The sequence below is a fragment of the Acomys minous genome (assembly GCF_964271855.1).
Source record: "Acomys minous genome assembly, chromosome: 16".
Classification (NCBI taxonomy): domain Eukaryota; kingdom Metazoa; phylum Chordata; class Mammalia; order Rodentia; family Muridae; genus Acomys; species Acomys minous.
In genome coordinates this window covers 96,172,450-96,194,268 of record NC_140498.1, presented here as the reverse complement: position 1 = coordinate 96,194,268, position 21,819 = coordinate 96,172,450, and the positions used below count along the sequence as shown (strand labels likewise).

Genomic DNA, 21,819 nt, shown 5'->3' with positions numbered 1-21,819 from the left:
CGAGCCCCCAGAGGCTGGAGGCGGCGCTGCTGGGCGCAGGTATCCGAGCTGTCACGCGGGCTTTACCGAGCCGGGCTCGGGCCGCGGCTTCCCGGCTCCAGACCCGTCGCGGCCACTTCCCACTCCTCCGTCCCCGCGTGTGCCTGGACCTTCCTCTTGCTGTCACCTCTCAGGCTGCCGGGGCACAAGGTGATTCTCTGGACTTTTGAGAACTAGCTGCTAGGTCCTCCGACCGGGAGGTGTGGCTTCCAGGAACCGAGCTGTCCCTGCACAGGCACCCTGTGTGCTCTGTCGCTGAGGTGCTGGGTATCTAGGCCTTCTCGGGCTCATGGGGATCCACCTCAGGCACTTCCTTCTTTCGAAGGGCCGTTTAAGAGAGGGTCCTACTTTGGAGCCATGGCTGGCATGGAACTCGGGCAATCTGCATGCCTCTACCTCCCCGGAGCTGGGATTACAGGCCTGAGTGAGGTACCATGCCTGGCTCCCTCCCTAAGAGACGCTAACACACTGCCTGTCTTTCCGCAGATGGCGGAATTGTGGCTAGCGTTGTCCCTGAGGGTATTAGCCGGAAAAGTGGGACTAAGTACTGTAGATGAAAGTGTCACGACCGAGGATTAAAACCATTTCTGTGTTTCCTCCTAGTGTTATCTACGCGGTGAAGTATTACTGTCGGGAGATAGCATTCATGAATAGAAATTTTTATGCCGTGAACAACCTGTTTCTGCAGTTTCCTCGGAGGAGCCAAGGAGTAGAGTGGGTGAGTTCAGGGACCTTTCTGTTTTTTTTTTTTTTTTTTTTTTTTTTTTTTTTTTTTTGTCTTTTGAGACAAGGTTTCTCTGTGTAGCCTTGGCTGTCCTGGACTCGCTTTGTAGACCAGGCTGGCCTCGAACTCACAGCGATCCGCCTGCCTCTGCCTCCCGAGTGCTGGGACTAAAGGCGTGCGCCACCACGCCCGGCTCAGGGACCTTTCTAACTGCGGGGACCCACGGTCCACTGAGTTGTCCTGCCCCGTGGGAGGTTGAAATGAAGGGCACTCTGTGGAAGTTCTGGTCTTGCACTCTGAGGAGCTGCACACGTTCTGATTGCACTGTGGAGGGCCAGTTCCTTAATTTAGGCTCCGCAGTCACCCTGGCAACCATCTGATCTGTGTGGCTCCATAGCGCCCAGCGCTTTCCAGACTTGTCGGGTTTCCCTTCAGCAAGGCAGACTGTGTTTTCTGCTGGAAAAAAAAAGGGGGGGGGGGGGCTCTGAAGTCGCTGCTACCACTTTCTTTTTACTTTGAAACATTGTTGTTTATTGAACCATGCAGGTCACATGCATGCTCGTGAGTTTCTGAAAGAATCCACTCTTTGTGTTTACTCAGAGCTGAGGCACTCCTATGTGAACTGGAAACTTTGGGCCTTTTAAAAGAACACACTGTAAGACCTTGAACTGTGCATACAGTCATAGGTCCTGCCAGAGCTGCCTCTGCCCATCCAGCACGCCTCTCCCCACCGCAGAGCTCCCTGAGAGGAGTTGGAAGGTGCACCAGTGAGGACAGCCGCTTGGATGCTTCTGAAGCAGAGCACACTTTTGTCTTGTTGAGCTGACCTGGTCTGCTCGAATCTGTCTCCTCCTGGACCTCTCAGCGCTGCAGACACTTCTGGAAGTGAACCTGCCGCCTAGGGAAGTTGCACTTTGATGTTGAGTGAAAAGGAACCAAGTAGCAAAAGTCACCTGACCTGACCACACCGGGCGTCGCTGGACTGGGGACAGAGGAGGGCTTCTAGGAGGAGGAGCACATGAAGAGGATGAGGCCATCCAGAGAGTAAATGGCCACCACCACTCCCTCAGAGACAAAGTCAGCCTCGTGGTGAGTGTCAAGGCCTGCCTGAGGTGGTTTCCAGGATCCTTTGAGTGAACTGGAAGCTCAGCCAGCTAATCTTGCTCTTCCCCTTAGAGCAACCTCACTCAGCGTGGAAGCCTTTTCTTTCCAGAGCATATGTGTTTGAACCCAGTTTGGGGCTGGATAAGGCCCAGGGATAGAGTGTTCACCCAGCATTCGAGAGGCCCTGGTTCAATCCCTAGTGCAGCAAAAATAAGCAAAACCCAGATGACCACTGTACAAACCCCACCTTAGGTGCTGCGGGTAGGTGACTGGGCAGGCAGTCCTGATGGCCTGGGTGTGTCGTCAGGTCGGTGGAGAGGCAGGATGGCTGCAGCTGAGGTTTGGCCCGTCTGGCTCCCAAGGCTGTTGGACAGTGTCTCCCTGAAACTCGGTTCCCTCTGGAGCTTCATCCTTTTTTACAACCTGGTTCAGCAAATGCTCCTGAGAGGTGACAGTGAAAGGCGTGGCCTAGCTAGATCCGCAGACTTAGCAACTGATTACGTGCGGAGCCATGCCAAGTGCTGCTGAGGTATAGTGAAAGCAGAGGAACGAGTGATTTCAGTTGTGGGAGAGGACGCGGTGGCTGGTGGTCCACACAAGTGTTTTGGATCAACATCTAACCTGTGGCCAGTTGCACATTGAGCCTTGGAGCTTGAGGAAGTGGATGATGTTGGAGCAGCAGGTGTCTGCTGTGAGGAAGGTGATGGGAGGGCCTTGTGTCCTGCAAGAATGGCTCGGGCAACAGTGTCGTGTCTGCTTTGTGGGCTGCTCGGGCCTGGCCAGGTGCTCTCCAGAGTCTGAGAGCACAGCTGAAGTCCGGTCTCTGCCTAGCTGACCTTGTGCAGTCAGGTGGTGTCATGCTCAGGGATAGAGTCTTCGGAAGCCAGACGTCCTGGCTCAGCTGTCGTCCCAGAACCTGGGAGGGAGGCAAAGGTGGAAGGCTGCCTCAAGGCTGGAGAGGAAGCAAGCCTGAGCTGCTGGTAAGGTTCTGAGGGTCAGAGAGGAGTTTGGTGTTTCTCTGTCAGGTTTCAAAGGCTGCCGTCTTGTGGTACAGACAAGCATGCCTGCTGTAGGCCCCCTTATACGTGTCCCACGAGTCCCTGAGTTCTCAAGAGAAGGGCTGCTTCCCACCAGCGTGCTCGGGAGAAGTGCAGTGGAGACACCTCAGGTTACTTTGTTACCAGAACCCTCAGAGATGGCAGGAAAGCATGCAAGCCTGTGCTTGTTCAGCCAGCGGGGAGGGTTTCCAACAGCAGGCCACCTGGTCCCCGCAGGAGCCGCTGCCTCCTCTGGGCACTGGCGTATCTAGTCTGTTGCACTTGCAGTGGGTTTATCTGCTTGTGGCTTCTGGACTCTTCCTGGCAACTGAGCGCCAAGCCCTCCCCGAGCCGGGGCCCCATGGCTTCCTTCTGCTCTCTTGCCAGGTGGAACTACTTTTTTCTGTATGACGGTTCCAAGGTAAAGGGAGAAGGAGACCCCACCAGAGCTGGCATCTGCCACTTCCACCCCTCCCAGGTAAGCAGGGGCAGCTGTGCATGTGGCCTCAGTTAAGACGTGTTGGGGAGGACTCTCAGGCCGTATGCGTGCTCTGCTCTCTACCCGGCCCTCTTTTTCTTTACTTACATTTCAAGCTTTGAGCCAGGTTCTCTTGGAGTTCCTGGCCTCCATGGGTGACAGGCCCATGCCAGCAGCAGTGCTCTTGTGCTGGTCTTAAGTCCCCAGGCAGCTCGGGCCTCCTCTCTCCCAGCCCTGTCAGTTGCCCCCAGGCTTCTGTCTGTCTCCTCCTGTTCCTGAGTCTTTGATCCACTTATTTAAAAAGCTTTTATTCAAACAACAAAGTAGAGACTATTGCAAACTCTTACATCCATCCCCAGGTCAGCACCTGTGAACACTGTGAGCTCCGACTGCCCTAATGTCTCCGTTTTGTTTTTTGTTTTTTTCTAAGAAAGTTTAAAGCAAGTCCTAGAAGTGTGTCCTTTCACCCACCAGGCTCTATCGTGTCACACACACCTGGCAGGATTGAGCCTGAGTGACAGCTGCTTTAGTGTCATCAGGTGCTGCAGCCAGACTCTAACTGTTGCTGTTTGTTTGGCATTCCCCTGCCTGGCTCCCCCTCCCTCCCCAGTCCCCCTAGACAGGACCCTAACAACACAGCATAGCCTGCTTGCTCAGTCTGCGCTCAGTCCTCACACACCAGCCATCCTGTATTCTCCTCGTATGATCCAGGCTGCTCTTGACTCATCTCTTTTTTATTTATGTATATAAGTGTTCTGCCTGGTGCCCCTGAGGGCGCCATCTCCTCTGGCTGGACGGTTACAGATGGTTGTGAGCCACCTCTCTAGTCCCCGCCCTTGAGCTTTGGGCTCCCTAGGTCAGCGGGATTGCAGGCACAGGGCACCATGCTCAGCTACTGCTGCTTTTTATGATCTTACAAATATGATAACTGGGCCGTGTTTGACCTCTAATGCCTATAGTCCCAGCACGCAGAGGCCAGAGGGCAGAGGGCAGAGGTAGAGGCGCCCTGAGCTTGAGACCAGCCTGCTCTACAGAGTGAGTTCCAGGACAGCCAGGGCTGCACAAAAAGGCACTACCACAACACACACACACACACACACACACACACACACACACACACACACACACCACGTAACACACATATACGATACTCCCATACCCCCACACTATGTGATACACACCCCACACACACCTCTGGCCAGGTGGCTCAGCGGGTCAAAGCACAAGCCTGAATTAAATCTCTAGAACCCATAATGGAAGAGAAAATTAGCTTCTAAAAATGGTTCCCTGATATCTACGCAGGTGCTATGATGCATGTGCCCAGCCCACGCATGGGGACACAAAGAATTGCATGCAATGGTGCATGCAATTTTATATTAAAAATATAAAAACTAGGGCTGGAGAGATGGCTCAGAGGCTGAGAGCACTGACTGTTCTTCCAGAGGTCCTGAGTTCAATTCCCAACAACCACATGGTGGCTCATAACCATCTAGAATGTGATCTGGTGCCCTCTTCTGGCCTGCAGCCATACATGCAGACAAAGCACTGTATAAATACTAAATAAATAAGTAGATTTATTTAAAAACATAAAAACTATTCTTGGCCTGTGAAAATGGGGAGCAGATGCTGGTCTGTGTAGAGCAGGCAGGTTGAGCGCTGTCTGCTTCTCCCACAGACCCTGTTAGACCAGCAGGAGCTGCTCTGTGGCCAGCTTGCAGGCGTAGTGCGCTGCCTAGGGGACCTTTCTGGCACCCCGCCCACGCTCATCCGCCTGCGGAAGCTCAAGTTCGCCGTCAGGGTGGATGGGGACTACCTGTGGGTAAGTCTGGATGCGCAGGCCTGCTGTGGGAGTGTTGTGTTGGCCACGCGTGTTCTTCCCCTGGCTGCAGCTGCTTCTCAGACCTCAGTGCTCTCTGACCACTGCTCTGATGCTAAGGGAGAATCCAGAGGAATGTTAACCTAGCAACATGGGCGCTCTGATCACATCCAAACCCCTCCTAGGTCTGTGTGATCCAGCTGGAATGCACTCAGGTCCTTAGCACACACCTTTACTCCCAAACAATGGAGGTGAAGTTAGTTTGTAGGAGGAGGCACCCTTGCTTGAAAGTGATGTCTTCAGTGAGAGCCAGAGAAAGTGACAAACCAGAAAGATTTGACAGAACAGAGCAGCACAACTCTCACGAGATGGAGGAAAGAGAAGCTGTTTAGGAGAAAGCAGCACGGGGGGTGGCGGGGGAGAGCACAGTTGTACAGAGGCAGGCGCAGAGAGAGCAGGCTAGACACAGGTGAGCACAGAAGGAGGTGGAGGGCTGGAGCAGATTGCCAGGATTAGCATGAGGCCAGGCAGAGCAGCTCAGCCAGATGGAGCCAGTCAGCTTGGAGAGGCGTTTGAGCCAGAACAGCTGAGCTGAATCAGCCAGCCAGAGCGCAGAAAGAACTAGAAGGGGTGAGCTTATTCAGCAGTAAGCCTCCGAAAAGACAACTCCGGGTCAGGGCCTCATGATGTCAAGCAGCGCTCTGCCCCTGCGCCACGTACAGCCCTTCAAAACACTTCAGATCTACCCTGCTCTGAGCAGGGCGGGTGTTTTTCATATTATTTTTACTTATTTAATTTGCACGTGTCTAGTTTATGCAGGCGTGTACATGTTTATGTGTGTGTGTGTGTACACATACACATATGTGGAGACCCAGTTTATAGCATGCCTATTACTTTTCCTTGATGAGCTACTGCCCTCTGTTTTGATGGTGTCTGGTCCGTGTTGCCTTCTGTAGCTTTTACCTGTGGTAGGCCGAGGAACTATTGCCGACTATTTTGGTCTCAAATTGAAAAAATAAAAAAGGTGATTGTTTTTCCTTCTAAATTTGTGTCTATAATGCCACTTTGTTTTCTGTTTGTGGGTGCTGTGAGTGGAGGTCAAGGGTGATTCCCCCCACCCCAGTCTGGTTATGTAGCATTCTTGCACAGTTGCTGAGTTCCCTACGCACCTGTGTCATAAGTCAGGTGACTGTCCCGCCTGCCGTGATTTCTGTGGTTCTGTGTGAGGCTTGGGATGGACAGTGTCTTTCCTGAGTTCCCTCCCTTTTCCAGTGGCGCTCTTACATCTTCACTGCAGTCAGTCTGTGGGTGTGGCGGGGAGTCCTGAGTTGGAGAGCAGCCCTAGGGGGGAGGGTTGGAGGCAGCTGCATTGCTCTCTTAGAACTGCTGGAGTGTGTCAGCTGCTGCCCTCCATCTCTTCAGGTTAACGTGCGGTGTCCCGGCACAGCCTCACACAGGGCAGAGGGTTGACCAGCACAGGTGCGGCTCACAGGGCAGGCTGGGGTCCCTGGGATCTGGGGTGCCCTTGAGCCGAGCAAGGCCTTGGAGTGAGCACCATTAGACACTCAGGCCGGCCTGGCAGTGGAGACAGGCAGTGCTTGGTGTCTGTGGAGGTGGGCCTGGCTGCAGGGCTGTGCGCCACGCAGCAGAGACAGAGGTTTAAATTAATCTCATGGCAGTGCACACTCAGCGGCAGTTAAACGATGGCAGTGCACACTCAGCGGCAGTTACATGATGACAGGACACACTCAGCGGCAGTTACACGATGGCAGGGCACACTCAGCGGCAGTTACACGATGGCAGGGCACACTCAGCAACAGTTACATGATGACAGGACACACTCAGCGGCAGTTATACAATGACAGGACACACTCAGCGGCAGTTACACAATGGCAGTGCACACTCAGCAGCAGTTACACGAGGGCAGTGCACACTCAGCGGCAGTTACATGATGACAGGACACACTCAGCGGCAGTTACACAATGGCAGTGCACACTCAGCAGCAGTTACACGAGGGCAGTGCACACTCAGTGGCAGTTACACGATGGCAGGACACACTCAGCGGCAGTTACACGATGGCAGGGCACACTCAGTGGCAGTTACACGATGGCAGGGCACACTCAGCAACAGTTACATGATGACAGGACACACTCAGCGGCAGTTATACAATGACAGGACACACTCAGCGGCAGTTACAAAATGGCAGTGCACACTCAGCAGCAGTTACACAATGGCAGTGCACACTCAGCGGCAGTTACACGATGGCAGTGCACACTCAGCAGCAGTTACAGGATGGCAGTGCACACTCAGCAGCAGTTACACGATGGCAGTGCACACTCAGCAGCAGTTAGACGATGGCCTCCTATTGTGCCCAGCATGGCGCCCACACCCTCAATCCCCCAGTACTCAGATGGCAGAGGCAGGTGGATGTTTGTGAACTTCAGAGTATCTAGGAGTAAAAGCTCAGTTCTCAGCACCCACATAGTGGCTCACACCCATCTGTGACTTCAGTTCCACTGGATCTGACACCCTCTCTGGTTTCCTCAAGTACTGGGCACACACGCAGACAAACCACCCATACATTTAAAACAAAATCATGACTTCTATACATACTCTCTCTCTGTCTCTGTCTCTGTCTCTGTCTCTGTCTCTCTGTCTCTGTCTCTCTCTCTCTCTCTCTCTCTCTCTCTCTCTCTCTCTCTCTCTCTCTCTCTCTCGTGTAAATTTAAATCTAAGGATGCGGGCACCAAGGTGGCTCACACCTTTAATCCTAGCACTTGGGAGGAAGAGGTAGATGGATTGCTATGAGTTCAAAGCTAGCCTGGTCTACAAAGCGGCCAGGACTACACAGAGAAACCCTGTCTCTAAAAAAATGAAATGTAAGAGCTTTGGCTGGCTATGGCTCAGTGGTGCGCATGTTCACCACCAAGCCTTGTCACCTGAGTTTGATCTCCAAGATACATCTGGTGGCAGTGAAGAACCTACTTTTTCAAACTGTCCTCTGACCTCCATGTGTGCACAGTGACCCCTGACCTCTATGTGTGCACTGTGACCCCTAACCTCCACATGTGCTCTGTGCCCCTGACCTCCGTGTGTGCACAGTGACCCTGACCTCCGTGTGTACACTGTGACCCCATCCTCCGTGTGTGCACTGTGACCCCGCCCTCCACGTGTGCTATGACCCTGACCTCCACGTGTGTACTGTCACCCTGACCTCCCAAAATGTAAACAAGGAAATCTAAGTTGTCTGTAGAAAACATGTGGCTTCTATCTTTCCAAATCGTATTTCGCTTCCCATACAGTTTGCATCCATTCTGCAGATGCCGTGTCTTCATGGGGGTGCATGCGTGCATTGTATTTGTTTATCACCCTGGTCTTCTGCCTCCACCTCCCGTGTGCTACCACTCTGAGCATCACGTACCGGAAGCTCACTCACTGGGTGTCCCTGTGTGTGTGCCTACTGCAGTCTGCCCACTGTGGAGTGTGTGTAGGTAAGAGGGCAGCATTGCCACAGCTGCTTCCCCCTCCCACCATGTGCGTCTCTGGGACTGAGCTTTCCTCCTAGGCTTAGCAGCTCTGCCTTTACCCAGTGAGCCGTCCTGCCAGCCCAGACGCGCTCCTCTGCTAAGGAAACCAATCGCCTTCTTTGCGGGCCTTGGGCTTTAGCTGGGTTGCTTTGTTGCCAGTGGCTCTGTGGTATACTTTGATATCTAGTACGGTGACAGGCCTGCTATAACTTCTAGTCAGGATCTTGGTTTTTTGCCATGTATTTATTATGTACACAGTCCTCTGCCTGCATGTACACCTGCAGGTTGGAAGAAGGCATCAAATCACACTATAGATGGCTGTGAGCCACCATGTGGTTGCTGGGAATTGAACTCAGGACCTCTGGAGGAGCAGTCAGGGCTCTTAACCTCTGAGCCATCTCTCCAGCCCTGTTTTTGTGTTTTGATGGGGGTTGGTTGTATTGACTTTGGATTGCATCACACCGGTTGCTACTTTTTTTTAAAAGATTTATTTATTTTATTTATTGTATATGAGTGTTTTATGTGCCAAAGAAGGCATCAGATCACATTGTAGATGGTTGTGAGTGACCATGTGGTTGCCCAGTTGCTACGTTTATGCTGCACGTTACCTCTCCCTGAGCTCCAGGCCTCCTGTCTCCCCGTGCCTCTCAACGTCAGTCTCTTCCATATTTGTGAGTTTTCAGTGGCAGCCTTTCACATCTTTATTTAGATTCCTCCACTCTAGATTTTTTTGTTGTTGGTTTTTTGTTTTGTTTTTAAGCTATGAGAAATGGGCTTTTCTCTTTTAATTTTTTCCTTTCCTAGCAAATATGTTAGTGATACATAGAAAAACTATTCTTTGTAGGTTGGTTTTGCGTCTTGCTGCCTCACTGGAAGTGCTTATCAACCGTGAGCGTGTCCTGGTGCAGTCTGCAGGGCAGTTGAAGTGTAGAATCGTGTCGCTTACAAGGACAGGTGACTTGACTTCTTTATTTCTGCTCCTGTCCCCTTTCTTCCTTTCTCTAATTGCTCCAGCTAAGACTGTGAGCTCCAGATGGAGTGACTGTGGCCAGGTTTGCCCCTTGGCCCCTCCCGCATCTGCCATGGAGTGCTGCCCTTCTCACTCTTAGTACGGCCTGTTCGAGCCCATCTGTGGTTCTTTCCAGCACTTGCGTTATGAAGAGATATTGAACCTTTTTATGCCAGTGAGATGATTGTGTGCTGTCTGGCTGGGTCTTTCTGTGTGCTGAGCTACGGCGGGGACTTGTGCCTGGCTGCAGCAGCTGGCACCATGGAGTGGAACCACACGGACCTGATATAGTCTTCTCACTGTGCGTTGCGTTTGGTTTGGTTTTGGTTTTGGTTTTGGTTTTAGTTTTTTGGTTTTGTTTTCTTTCTTGTTTCTTAAGACAGGATTTCTCTGTGTAGGGGCCCTTGCTATTCTGGAACTTTCTTTGTAGACCAAACTGGCCTCAAACTCACAGAGATCCACCTGCTTCTGCCTCCCTAATATTAGAACTAAAGGTGTGCTCTACTGTGCCCAGATTCCGCTGTGTTCTTGGCCTCAGTTTCCCACACGTGGAAACGTTTGTGACTAGTTGATGAGACAAACGAGACTGTGTCCCTTCCTCTGCTGTGCCCAGGGCGACACCGGCCTTGTGAGTGAGGGGCGATGTCCTCTCCTCTACCTCAGGAGACAGTGGAACAGTATACATTGCCTCGGGTTTCAGAGCTGTGATGGGGTTTAAAATGACTGCCGCCTGGAAGACTTGACTACTGCACATGTATCACAAAATGAAGGCTAGCCTGAACCCGCCTGCACGTGTCTAGACCCACCATTAGCCCCACAGCTTCTGGGAAGCAGTGGCCGGCACTGGGGACACCAGCCACTTGGTCGCTAAGCCTCCACCAGCTTGTCCAGAATAAATACTGCTCCCACCAGCAGGCAACCGCTCCAGCCACGTTTTCCTACTGTTTACTGAGCATGGGTACTGTGCCAAGAAAGCAACATGTCTGATTCAGCTGATTAGGGTTCAGGGGCTTCTGGCTGCTTGGAAATGTTTAGGAGACAGGAATCCAGGATCTATGTGCTGAGGCACATGCAGGACAGACAGACAGCTGCTATCAGCAGGGCCTGGCTTGGGGTGCTGTGGAGGGAACCATTGGACATGAGGGGGACATGACCTGCCAGTTCTTTGCTGCCTACTTCAGACTACTGGAAACACCCACAGTGGGTGGACGTGACACACGGAGCAGTAAACGCGCCATAGGGAGATGGCAGAGGGGACCGTTGCCCATCAGCTTCAAACACAAGGACTTGGCCACCTACTGGACCTCCCGTGCTCTGGCAGGGAGGTGCCACTGCCCCTCCCTCTTAAGCCCTCTAGGTGTCCTGTCCCCGCTGAGATGGACAGCCAACACTGAGACCCTGACCTCAGTCCTTCGCTGTCACAGCCCCGTCGTCCCTTCCCACTGTCAGTGCGCTCTGGCCCTTTCCCCTCATGTTTCACATCAATAGACACGAGTAGGCTTTGGGTTTGGGGTGTTACAGGCTGGCAGGTCATGTGGTACTGACCAGCACCTCACCTAGCCCATGTGGTGGCTTTGGGGAGACTTCATCAGTCCCCCTCATGTCCAGTGGATCCCTCCACACCACCCCAAGCCAGGCCCTGCTGATAGCAGCTGTCAGTCTGTCCTGCATGTGCCTCAGGACGTAGGCCCTGGATTCCTGTCCCCTAAACATTTCCAAGCAGCCAGGAGCCCCCAGGTTCCTACTGTGTTGAGTTTGTGGGATTGCCACCTTCCCCTGCACACAGTAGGTGCTCAGGTATTAAGTATGAGAGAGCCGCAGGCATCAGCATCGATTGCTCCTGAGTGCCGGGTGAGGCAGGCGGAGGCTGGACGGTCCTGCATGATGTGGGACATGGTCAAGTCACAGCCCCAGGCAGAGGCAGTGTTCGCTCCATTATCCCTTTGCAATCTACGTCCAGTAGCCAAGTCTTCAAGGGTGCAAGCAGCTTTCATCTTAAGTCCCCCCACAGATATTTGTTACACACACACACACACACACACACACACACACACACACACAAAGGAGCTGTGTGCTTGGCTGATAATAAACAGACTTTTATTTTGACTTTTGGTTTTCAATAACATTGCTTAACATCAAAACATCTCACATGCAAGTTAAATCTGTAAGCCAAAGGTACATTCAGCAATTCGTTTTCAGTGCAGTTTTGAATGAGATGGATCATTCTATAGCTAAGTGAAGGTTACAGTTCTACAGTATAATGCTGAGGCTTTTTGCCTGGAGCATCGCCCAGGACTCAGAGCTGGTCATATTTTGTCACACGGGGCCACACTCCATATCACGACCTACAGCTCTGCAAACCAATCCAGCCTCAGCCAGGCACAAATGCAAAGAGGCCATTTTCCCAAATAACAGCCTGCAATCACCTAAGACACTACCACTGTGATGCTACCACTGTGAGGTGGGGTGGCTGTGTGGAAGGTGTCAATCCCAAAATGCACCCCGTTGTCATGATGTCCACGCTAGGGCAGGAACTGAGCAGCAGGTCGGCTCCGCAGCAGGGAGCTTGGAAGGTATGGAGTGTGAAGAGGGAAGTGTGATGCTGTGGGGGGCCAAGCCCGCGAGACAGCCCTGCCGGGACCCCTCTGCCCTCTGAGCAGTTCAGCCCGCCGCCCCCTTGGTGTTCCTGTCCTCTCTGCACTGTCTGAAAACATCTTCATTCCTTGCGTAGTACCCCCAACTTCAGCTCCAGTCTGCCCCTCGGGACGTGGCGCCATTACTTAGGATTGGCTTTGGGCCTGGCACTCGGGCTGGCCCTGTGTTGGGTGAGGAGCAGCCTGTGGTTTGGGGCACCCGTGCTCCCGCTGCAGCAGGCGCTGCCTCCCCCGGGCCAGTGCCTCCAGGTACCACTGCTGCTCTTTCCCCTGCTGCTTTCTCTGCTCCAGCTTCTCCCTTCTGGCCTCCAGCTGGCAGAATTCCTCATCCAGTTGATGGAGCTGTGTCCGCAGCCTCCTGCTCTCAGCATTGATACCCTGGCAGAAGTCCTTGTGGGCCTGTTTGGCCGCGGCCTCCAAGGCCTTGGCCGTCCTCCTCAGTTCCCTGGTGATGTCCTCTCCGGACTCCAGCAGGTTGAGTTCCTCCACTCGCTTCTCCAAGGCGGCCCTTTCCTTCAGGAAGTGCCAGTGTCTGTCTCGGTCCATGAGGGGGGTGTCGGCCACGATGCTGGCCTCCTCCCTCTCTAAGGCCGCTTTCTCCCTGTCCTGCCTCTTCCTCATCTGTGCAACAGGCCTCAGGGCCCTGAGCTTCCTCCTCAAGGCGGCCTCCAGCCTCCTGCCCTGCGCCAGCTGCTTCCCGAGTGTGGCTGTGTGTGAGGTGAAGCTGGAGAGCAGCTCTCGCCTCTTGACCTCGATCTCCTGACACTGCTGGATATAGTTCTTCCAGAGGGAGTTGTACTTGCTCTGGCGCTCCTCCCCGGCCTTCTTCAGGTGCTCCAGGAAGGGCTTGTTTGCTGCCTCCTCCAATGCTATGTGCTTCTGCATCTCCCTGATGTCCCTCAGCAGCACTGACTGCCGGCTCTTAACTGCTTCCATCTCCCGCTCTAGCTCGCTCATGGCCGCCAGGGTCTTCTTTCTCACCTTCCTCTGCAGCCGAGTCATAGACTCTGGCTTCAGAAAGCTGTTGAGAATGGTCATACGTGGGGCCTCTGAGAGACAGGGCGGGCGGCCACCAGCAAACCCTCCTTTGGAATCCAGAGGCTCACTGGGACTGCTTTCCAAGTCTTCCAGGCTGACTCCCGAGGAGCAGGTGCTGGCGACATGCGTCCACTTGTCAGGGGCGCTGTGGCCAGTTCCGGAAAGTCCCTCCTCCTTTTTCCTCTCCTCCTGGAGAATGACCTCTGGCCACCTCACCTGGAAGTCGCATATGGCCTTCCTCCTGGCCAGACAAGGCCTGTACCAGACTTCTTGGTAGGTCACAGAGGTCTTACCCTTCCTTGCAGGAGTTAGTGGTGTTCCTACATCCCAGCCTCCCTGTCTGGTGGGGAAGACGGTGGCTCTTCTGTCCCTGGTGTCCCAGGTAGTATAATCCTGGCCTTGGGGCTCCATAAACCCTCCCTCTTGGGTGTGGGCCTTTGCCCCTCCCAGACCCTGCTACCAGAGGCTCAGAAGCTCAGCACCTTCTCCTGGCTTAGTTCCCTTTGCTCATCCTCCAGGCTCTACAGATGCAGGTAACCACCTCCCCCAGGTTCCCCCAGGGTTGGAGGTACTGGCACGTAGGCCCAGGCAGCACAGAATGTAGACTGTTAGTCTTGTCTTTAACCCTTAGGTGGCGCGTTTGCCTTGTGGGCGGGGCTTGTGAGGGGCGGGGCTTGTGGGGGAGGGGCGGGGCCTGGAAAGACTCTGGGCTTTGGTGCTTTAGGCCAGTACACAAGCAAGATTGGAAAAGCTGCAGAGGCTTGGCGCCTGTGGCAGACAGCACCCGGTCTTTCTCAGCCCTGCCAGGGACATCATTTGCACCTGTGACCTACACTGTGCTGCCTGGGCAGGAGCCCTGGGAGTGGGGGAGGGTGCCGAGGGCCTGGAGGCTCCAGGCTACTGGCTTCACTTCTCAGTGTGGAGTTTGGGCGCAGTCTGGGTCTGTTCCTCCGGCTTTGGACACCCTCGGTGCCCGCTGGGTTCCCTGTGCCATGGCTGGTGTGTGAAGGGTGGGGCTTGCACAGCAAGCTACCTCAATTTCCCAGGAAGAGAGAGCCGCCTGGGAATTGTATCCTGTGCAGCCACCTCAGCACCGCGTGTCGAGACATGCCCAAATGTGGACAGGGAGGAAAGCCTCCCACAGACAGAGCAGAGAGAGGATTCCAAGCTCGGCCACCGCACTAGCTGGCTCTCTCTGCCATGAGGACAGCTGAGGGACTTCCCCAGGGAAGAAGGCACTTGCCTTGTGGCCCTAGAAGTTTCAGTGCCTCCTGGCAGGAAGCAGGGAGAGGTGTCCCTCTGTCTGGGGCCTTGGGAGGAGGCTCCTGGCTCCCTGTGCTACCACTGACCTCATGTCCGGCCCCAGCGCTGCTGTGTGCAGACGAACTAGGTGCCCAGGAAATGTGAAAAGGGGTGAGTGAAGAGTGAGAGACAAAGGGGAGAAGCCGCAGGGCAAGTCAGGCCCCGGGGCCCTTTCTTCCCAGCACTGGGAGGTGGCGGCAGAGGCAGCAGAGAGATCCCTGTGAGTTTGAGGCCAGCCTGGTCTCTAGGGCTACATCCCGGGCTTCACAGTGAGGGAGGAAGGAACTTGGGATGCTGTCTTTCAGGGACAGATGCATACGCTTCTGACCTCTGACCTCCCCTCTGTGTCATTAACCATCCACACCGGTCCTCAGTGTCAGTGCAAAGCCTTATCCTGCCTTGAGATCTTTGTGTCGCCCCTTGATAAAGGGCAGCTGTGACAGGCCTGAGCACAGCTCCTGCGTCAGGCACGCGCCTCCCTGTTTCGCACACAGTGGAGAACTCTGTGGATTTTGAGGGATAATGAGAAACAGTTCGCTTTTCTCCTGTGAACTGGCAGGCCGTGGTCAGCAGGGCCTGAAGAAGAGCGTTAACGTCAGGTGACCTCAGCACCTTTGCTCAGCATCTTCTGCACTGAAGAAGAGGGGAAGACCCGTGTCACTCCCCAGCAGGTGGCCCCATGCCCAGCACAGCACTGCAGCATCCAGCAGTGTTGTTAACGGGACAGGGATGGTTGTGTGTGATCTGGCTGCACAGTGGGACACAGACGGGGAGAGCCATTTCATAAAGGTCTTCCAGAAGCCATGTGTCTGCAGATCTGCCTGTTGGGCAGTGTGTCCTGGTCCCATTTTCTGTCTGAGCCTTCCCAGCCCTGCCTCCTAGCCTGTGGCCCGACACACTGCATGTCTGAAGGAATTCTGTGTCCCTGAAAGAAATTGATCCAAGTCTTACTGGACTCTCATACTTGCCTTGCGTGTCTTTCTTTTCTGTCTGCCTGAACCTCAGCTACTGGAGCATGGTGACTTGGTTGGTGTAGGATGGTGGCACCTCTCTGGAGGCATCTCCACAGTGCCCTCTGATGCCCTCAGGAGGAACCGTCACTGCAGAGCAGGGTGAGGCACCCTGACAGATGCCCTGACAAAACCCCTTCTCGAGCGACCTTGTTTTCAGGGATCTCTGGGGTTGGTTTCCGCATTTCCATTTGGTTTCTTTCAGAATCTTAGTTTCCTTGCTGCATTTTCTCCACGTCACTGACTCTCTCCTCTGTGCTACTGACTGACTTCCCCTCTAGTGGGGACTGAGCTCACCTGCCCCTCAGTGTTTTCTGTCAGATCACTGATTGCCTATTTACTTATTAGCCAGAACTGTTAAAACTGCGCTGGGAGTTTCCTCGCTGAGTGTCTGCGCTCAGCTGCGGAGGCGATTGCTCCTTTAGGGCACTGCGCTGCCCAGCTCTGTCACTGTGCTTCTCTTGGCAGAGCACTGAGGGTTTTAGGGGTGGCCCTCCTGAGAGGTGTGTCCTGAAGCCACAGGGAGCAGCAGCAGCAGCAGCTGTGGGCACAGGACAAGTGCACTCAGAAAGCAGCCCAGTCCCAGCAAGAGCACAAAACCGATAGTGGTAATGCTACGGCCTGTGCTGATATTAGCACGAGCAGCACGTGACTCATGATGCAAACGTTCAAAGCACTGGGTAAATGTGAGGAGAAGAACCAGGAAGTGCTTGTACATGTTCCTGGCAGGGCCAGGCTTGGATGTCTTTCTCAGCTCTCTCCACCATAGGTTTTGAGACAGGGTCTCTCACTGACCTGCAGCCCCTGGCTTGGGTAGGCTGGCTGATCACTCAGGGACCCTCCCTCCAGTCCCCACCTCCACAGTGCTAGGGTTGCTGGCTCGCGCTACCATGGCTGCTTTCTCTCTGAGTGCTGCGTATCAAACTCAGGTGCTGCTTGCACTTCCAGCCTTCAACTTCTTAGAGGAAGGCAGGAAGCCTCACGTGTGCCTCGTGTCTCCTCAGAGTGCAGCAGGAAGGCAGAATGCCAGTGTATGCAGAGGAGAGCAGAGAAGACAAAAGAAATCAACTGTAATAAACACAAACCGCTGCCCCAGAGCGGGAAAGCATGGAAACACGGTGCATGAGTGTGCAAAGGAGATGGCAGATAAAACCACAAATGCAACAACTTCATGTAATAAAAATTCTGGCAGGAATTCAGTAAGACAATGGTGGTAGTGTTAGTGGTGGTGGTGGCAGCGCAGGGGACACTGGGTGATGTCTCATGCTCAAAAAGCCAAAAACAGCATTCAAAAGAAAGTCCCACATGACACTGGAGCCTCTTTCCAGTCTCCAGGAGTCGGGTGTACCTATTATGTGCAGTGAGGCTGGTGCTGCTCCTTAGTCTGGGTTAGACAGTGGACGCTGCCTCTTCTTTGTGCAGGAGCCAGCTCTGGTCCGGAAGGGCCTGAGGACCCAGCCACAGTGGCGTGGCATGGCACCATTGACTTTCTCCTCATCTTTGGGGGCCCCTTTTGCCTTTGTGACTGAACTCCATAAGAGACAACTGACTGGGCCCATGAGAGGGGCTTTTCAGCAGCCAAGTGGTTACAGGGGCAGATGGTGGGCTGGGCTGATGGCTCCTCTGCAGGCAGCGCACTTCAGATAGGGGTGTGTGGTTTTCCTTTGCAGTGGACGCCAGGCCTCCCACAGCCTCAGCCCGCTGTTAGGTCGTGCCTGCTGTGTTTCTGGGGGACCCCAGGCCTCCCACAGCCGCAGCTCTCTGTTAGGTCATGCCTGCTGTGTTCCTGGGGGACAGGAACACTTGTTGTCCTCGTTGGGTCTCTGTTGCTGTGACAAAACACCAAGACTAAAAGCAAGTTGGGGAGGAAAGGGTTTATTCGGCTCACACTTCCACACCATAGTCTATCACTGAAGGAAGTCAGGACAGGAACTCAAGCAGGACAGGAACCTGGAGGCAGGAGCTGACACAGAGGCCAGGGAGGGCGCTGATCACTGGTTTGCTCCCCATGCCTTGCTCAGCCTGCTCTCTCATAGAGCCCGGGACCACCAGCCCACAATGAGCTGCCCCCTGCATCAATCTCTAATTAAGAAAATATTTTGTGAGCTGGGTGGTGGTAGCCACACCTTTAACCCCAGCACTCAGGAGGCGGAAGCAAGTGGATCTCAGTGAGTTCGAGGCCAGTGTGGTCTCTAAAGCAGGTCCAGGACAGCCAAGGCTGTTACACAGAGAAATCCTGTCTCAGAAAAAGAAAAAGAAAGAAAGAAAAAATGTTTTGTAGGCTTGCCTACAGCCCAGTCTTATGGAGCATTTTCTCACTTGGGATTTCTCTCTCTCAAATGACTCTAGACTATGTCAAGGTGACATAAAATTATTTAGTACAGCCTCTACTCACCCGATAGGGAGGCCATGACAGACCAAACCCACATACCACCGAAGTCCAATTTGGTGAGCCAGTGTGTCTTATTGGTGTTACTAACAGGAGCATAGGTGTGCTGGGGGCGGGGACTAATGGGCAGAAATAACTCAAAGACGAATCACTAAAGCTGAGCCAACATGGGAGACAGCTCACAAAAGCTGGGACCCTGGAGCACAGTGCTTAGCCTGCCCGCAGCTCAGCAGATTCAGCAGTGTCTTTTCCTGGTGCCTCAGTGGATCTGAGCCTCTTGCAGGCAGCTTGCGTCCTCAGAGTGAGTCTTAGCAGTCTTTACCACTTAAATCTTCTTGGGACGACAGGAGGCGCCTGGTGAATCTGCTCAGCCTCAGGGACTTCCTGCAGAGTTTGAGTGTTTCACTCCTTAACACACTTGTCGTTTCTCCCCCTGTAAACACCCTGGGTCTTAGAAGCTTCTCTCTGAGATGGAAGGTTCTAACTTCAGAGGAAACTGCTGCACAGCATTGAGACGGGTGGGATTTCCGTCTTGTCCTCCAGTCTCCCTTGTGAGGGCTGTGGGCCTGTTTTGGAGGCAAGACTCACTGGATTTTTCTGCTGACATGTTGGAAGTGGCTTCTCTCTCTGCGCCCTTCACCCGTGACCTGTGCTGCTCAGGCTGTTCGCTGCTTTTCCGGGTTTCAAGGTGGTTCTTTCCTGCTTGGTTCTCTCTCACTGTGGATTTCTGAAGTTCTTCCCTGATTCCCTCCTGGGAGCAAGTCCGTTGATCTAGTGGCTGCTCTTCACAGGTTTGCACAGAGTGACTGCCTTTTTTTCCAAATTGAGACCTTGCACATGTTAGGTAAACACCACACAGATGAGCTATGCGTCAGTTCCTCACTAAGGAATTCTCTAGAAACATGTTTTTTAGACAGACGCTCACCGTAGCTTAGATGGACCTGGCACTCACTCTGTTTGTAGCCCAGGCTAACCATCATATCTCAGTCTCCCAGCTGCTAGGTGTGCTTGAGCTTGAGCTATTGTGCCTGGTTAGCAAGTGACCTCATGGGCCTGTGGCAGGTGCCATAGAGAACCCAGATTCTGATTGTGGCTACAAGAACTGTCTTTCTGCTCTCCCTCTGCAGGCTCTGGGCTGTGGTGTGGAGCTCTCCGATGTCAGCTGCAGGCAGTTTCTAGATCAGCTCATTGGATTTTTTCATTTCTACATGGGCCCTGTCTCCCTGGCCTACAAGGTAGGGTGCCGATTGCCAGGGCCATCAAGCCCTTCAAAATCAGGGTGCCAGGACCAGGCCTTCCTGGGCCATCTCTGCACATCCATGGTTCCCTGAGACAAGGGCACAGCCTACGGCCCCTTAGGGATGCCTGTGTGCCCATGGGTCTGCTCTCCCGTCCTCTCCCCTGTGTTCCCATGGGTCTGCTCTCCCCTGTGTTCCCATGGGTCTGCTCTCCCCTCCTCTCCCCTGTGTGCCCATGGGTCTGCTCTCCCCTCCTCTCCCCTGTGTGCCCATGGGTCTACTCTCCCCTCCTCTCCCCTGTGTTCCCATGGGTCTGCTCTCCCCTCCTCTCCCCTGTGTTCCCATGGGTCTGCTCTCCCCTCCTCTCCCCTGTGTGCCCATGGGTCTGCTCTCCCCTCCTCTCCCCTGTGTGCCCATGGGTCTGCTCTCCCCTCCTCTCCCCTGTGTTCCCATGGGTCTGCTCTCCCCTCCTCTCCCCTGTGTTCCCATGGGTCTGCTCTCCCCTCCTCTCCCCTGTGTGCCCATGGGTCTGCTCTCCCCTCCTCTCCCCTGTGTGCCCATGGGTCTGCTCTCCCCTCCTCTCCCCTGTGTGCCCATGGGTCTGCTCTCCCCTCCTCTCCCCTGTATGCCCATGGGTCTGCTCTCCCCTCCTCTCCCCTGTTTGCCCATGGGTCTGCTCTCCCCTCCTCTCCCCTGTGTGCCCATGGGTCTGCTCTCCCCTCCTCTCCCCTGCTCTCTGAGTTGGTGCACCTTTCTGCAGACTGTTCCCTGGCTCTGACAGGGCTGGCCATCAGCGTGAGAGCTGGGACATGCGTGGCAGGGATGGGATGAGACAGGCCTGTCCATCCTTTTGGTTTGGTGTTGGGGAGCCCCTGTAGAAATGGAACCCTTACCAAAGAGCCTGTGTCCTGATCTGAGGTGGGGATTTTGTCCTCTGTCGTTGTCTCAGAACCATCCTCAGGAGCAGCTGAGCTTGTGGTGGGATACCTTCATCACACAGATCCTCAGGAGCACCAGCGAGCCACACAGGATCTTCAGTGCCCTTTGGAACCTGGACCATACCAAAGTAAGGCTGCCACCCTGCTGTTCACTGCCCGCTGGGCACCTGGGTGTGGGCTGTTGGGACAGGGCTGTGAGGCTTTGGAACACTGTGTCAGAGCATGTAGCTAGGGAAGTAAGAGGATGTGCAGAGCAATTGGTGAGCAGTTTCCAGGCTGCTGTGGATGAGGCAGGCTGCCTCGCAGACCCTTGCTATCTTTCCTCAGACAGGTCAGGAGCTCTGCTTCCCCACGGTTCTGAATGCCAGTGAGGCTGACTGACAGGCACCAGACAAACACTCAGTGAGTGCAGTGACATCATTAGAGGCCTGAGAGACCCCTTCTCTCTCCACACAAACAGCCTGGGCTTTAGTGACCCCATTAGCGGGCCTGGCTCACATGTTAACTCATTTGCGTCTGAGAGAGGCAGGAAGTTCTCTTTCTGCACCATTCCATTTCCCGTTTGCACTCACCCAGTGAGCGCTGGATGTTGTGCAGTCGACTGGCCTGGGTGCCTGTGCACCTCAGGTCTGAACCTTTCCTCTCACTGCTGAAGACAGTGGCTGGGACTCAGCATTTCTAGTGCCCACTATGCTGGGTGGGCATGGGATAGGGTCTTCCCATTTCAGAGGCAACATTGGAGGGCAATTGGTACTGAGCAGTCTGGGACTCTGTGAGTGAGGTCACTCTGTCTGTGCCTGTCGTCTGTTGCTTTAGTCCTGGCTACCTGGCTTGCATCGGTGCTGCTGGCCGTATGAGAGGCTGCCATGTCTGGGCAGTCTGGAAAGGCTCGTGTGATTTTCATGGCTGAGCAGTTGATTCCTTATAGGAACTATGGGACTGCCTGGGTTGTAATCCCCTCAGCTGCTCTCTGAAGACTGCTGTGCTGTCCCCAGGCACCTGTAAGCATGCTCACGGGCACATGTCTGAAGCCTGCTTCACTGTGTTCCCCAGGTGGAGCCCCTGCTGTTGCTGAAGGCCGCCCTCATCTTACAGACCTGCCAGCGCTCGCCCCATGTCCTCGCTGGCTGCATCCTCTATAAAGGACTGTGAGTTGTGTCCACCTGTCTCCTCCTCCTGTGTCCCCTGATGAGTTCCCACCTCTGTCCCCACTAGCTCCATATCAGTGTCTACAGTTCTAGGTGGCTGTTTAGCTAAGGGCAGGTCATTTAGATTGGCTTAGGGTGCATCTCCTTGCAATTGGGAATTGGTGAGGAAATGGACTGAGAGGTCCTCAGTCTGCCAGTCTGCGTGTCTTGGGCAGTGTCTGTGGGTGGAGTGCAGTGCAGAGCCCCACTGTGGGCAGCAGCAAACAGCAGGTAGAGGCTATGCAAAGTGCAGCTTGTGGACGCCGCTGTGTCCACCAAAGTCACACATGAGAGCTCCAGGCTGAGCCTCCAGCCCTCTGAAATGCTGG

The 21,819-nt window shown here is 54.2% G+C and overlaps 2 protein-coding genes across 9 annotated transcripts in view; one reads left to right on the top strand and one right to left on the bottom strand.

Moving 5' to 3' along the window:
* Window positions 1–48: 48 nt before the first annotated feature.
* The window catches only part of HPS4 (HPS4 biogenesis of lysosomal organelles complex 3 subunit 2), a 33,597-nt gene continuing 11,826 nt past the window's right edge, over window positions 49–21,819 (top strand). For 2 of the 8 annotated variants that reach the window (XM_084762603.1, XM_084762606.1), the window contains exons 1-8: window positions 49–189; window positions 643–757; window positions 1,364–1,852; window positions 3,292–3,382; window positions 5,058–5,201; window positions 19,255–19,362; window positions 20,315–20,431; window positions 21,357–21,451. In XM_084762603.1, the coding sequence (XP_084618729.1) occupies window positions 1,812–1,852; window positions 3,292–3,382; window positions 5,058–5,201; window positions 19,255–19,362; window positions 20,315–20,431; window positions 21,357–21,451 (596 nt within the window). In that variant the 5' untranslated portion in view covers window positions 49–189; window positions 643–757; window positions 1,364–1,811. Of the gene's footprint in view, window positions 190–222; window positions 469–642; window positions 758–1,309; window positions 1,853–3,291; window positions 3,383–5,057; window positions 5,202–8,518; window positions 8,690–9,569; window positions 9,680–19,254; window positions 19,363–20,314; window positions 20,432–21,356; window positions 21,452–21,819 lie in introns of those variants that run through there. The other 6 variants (XM_084762604.1, XM_084762605.1, XM_084762607.1 and 3 more) reach the window with 6 other exon arrangements.
* LOC311586532 (coiled-coil domain-containing protein 121-like) lies at window positions 12,374–14,058 on the bottom strand. Its single transcript, XM_084762611.1, has one exon. The coding sequence runs from the start codon at window positions 13,835–13,837 to the stop codon at window positions 12,515–12,517; it is 1,323 nt and encodes a 440-aa protein (XP_084618737.1). The 5' UTR covers window positions 13,838–14,058; the 3' UTR covers window positions 12,374–12,514.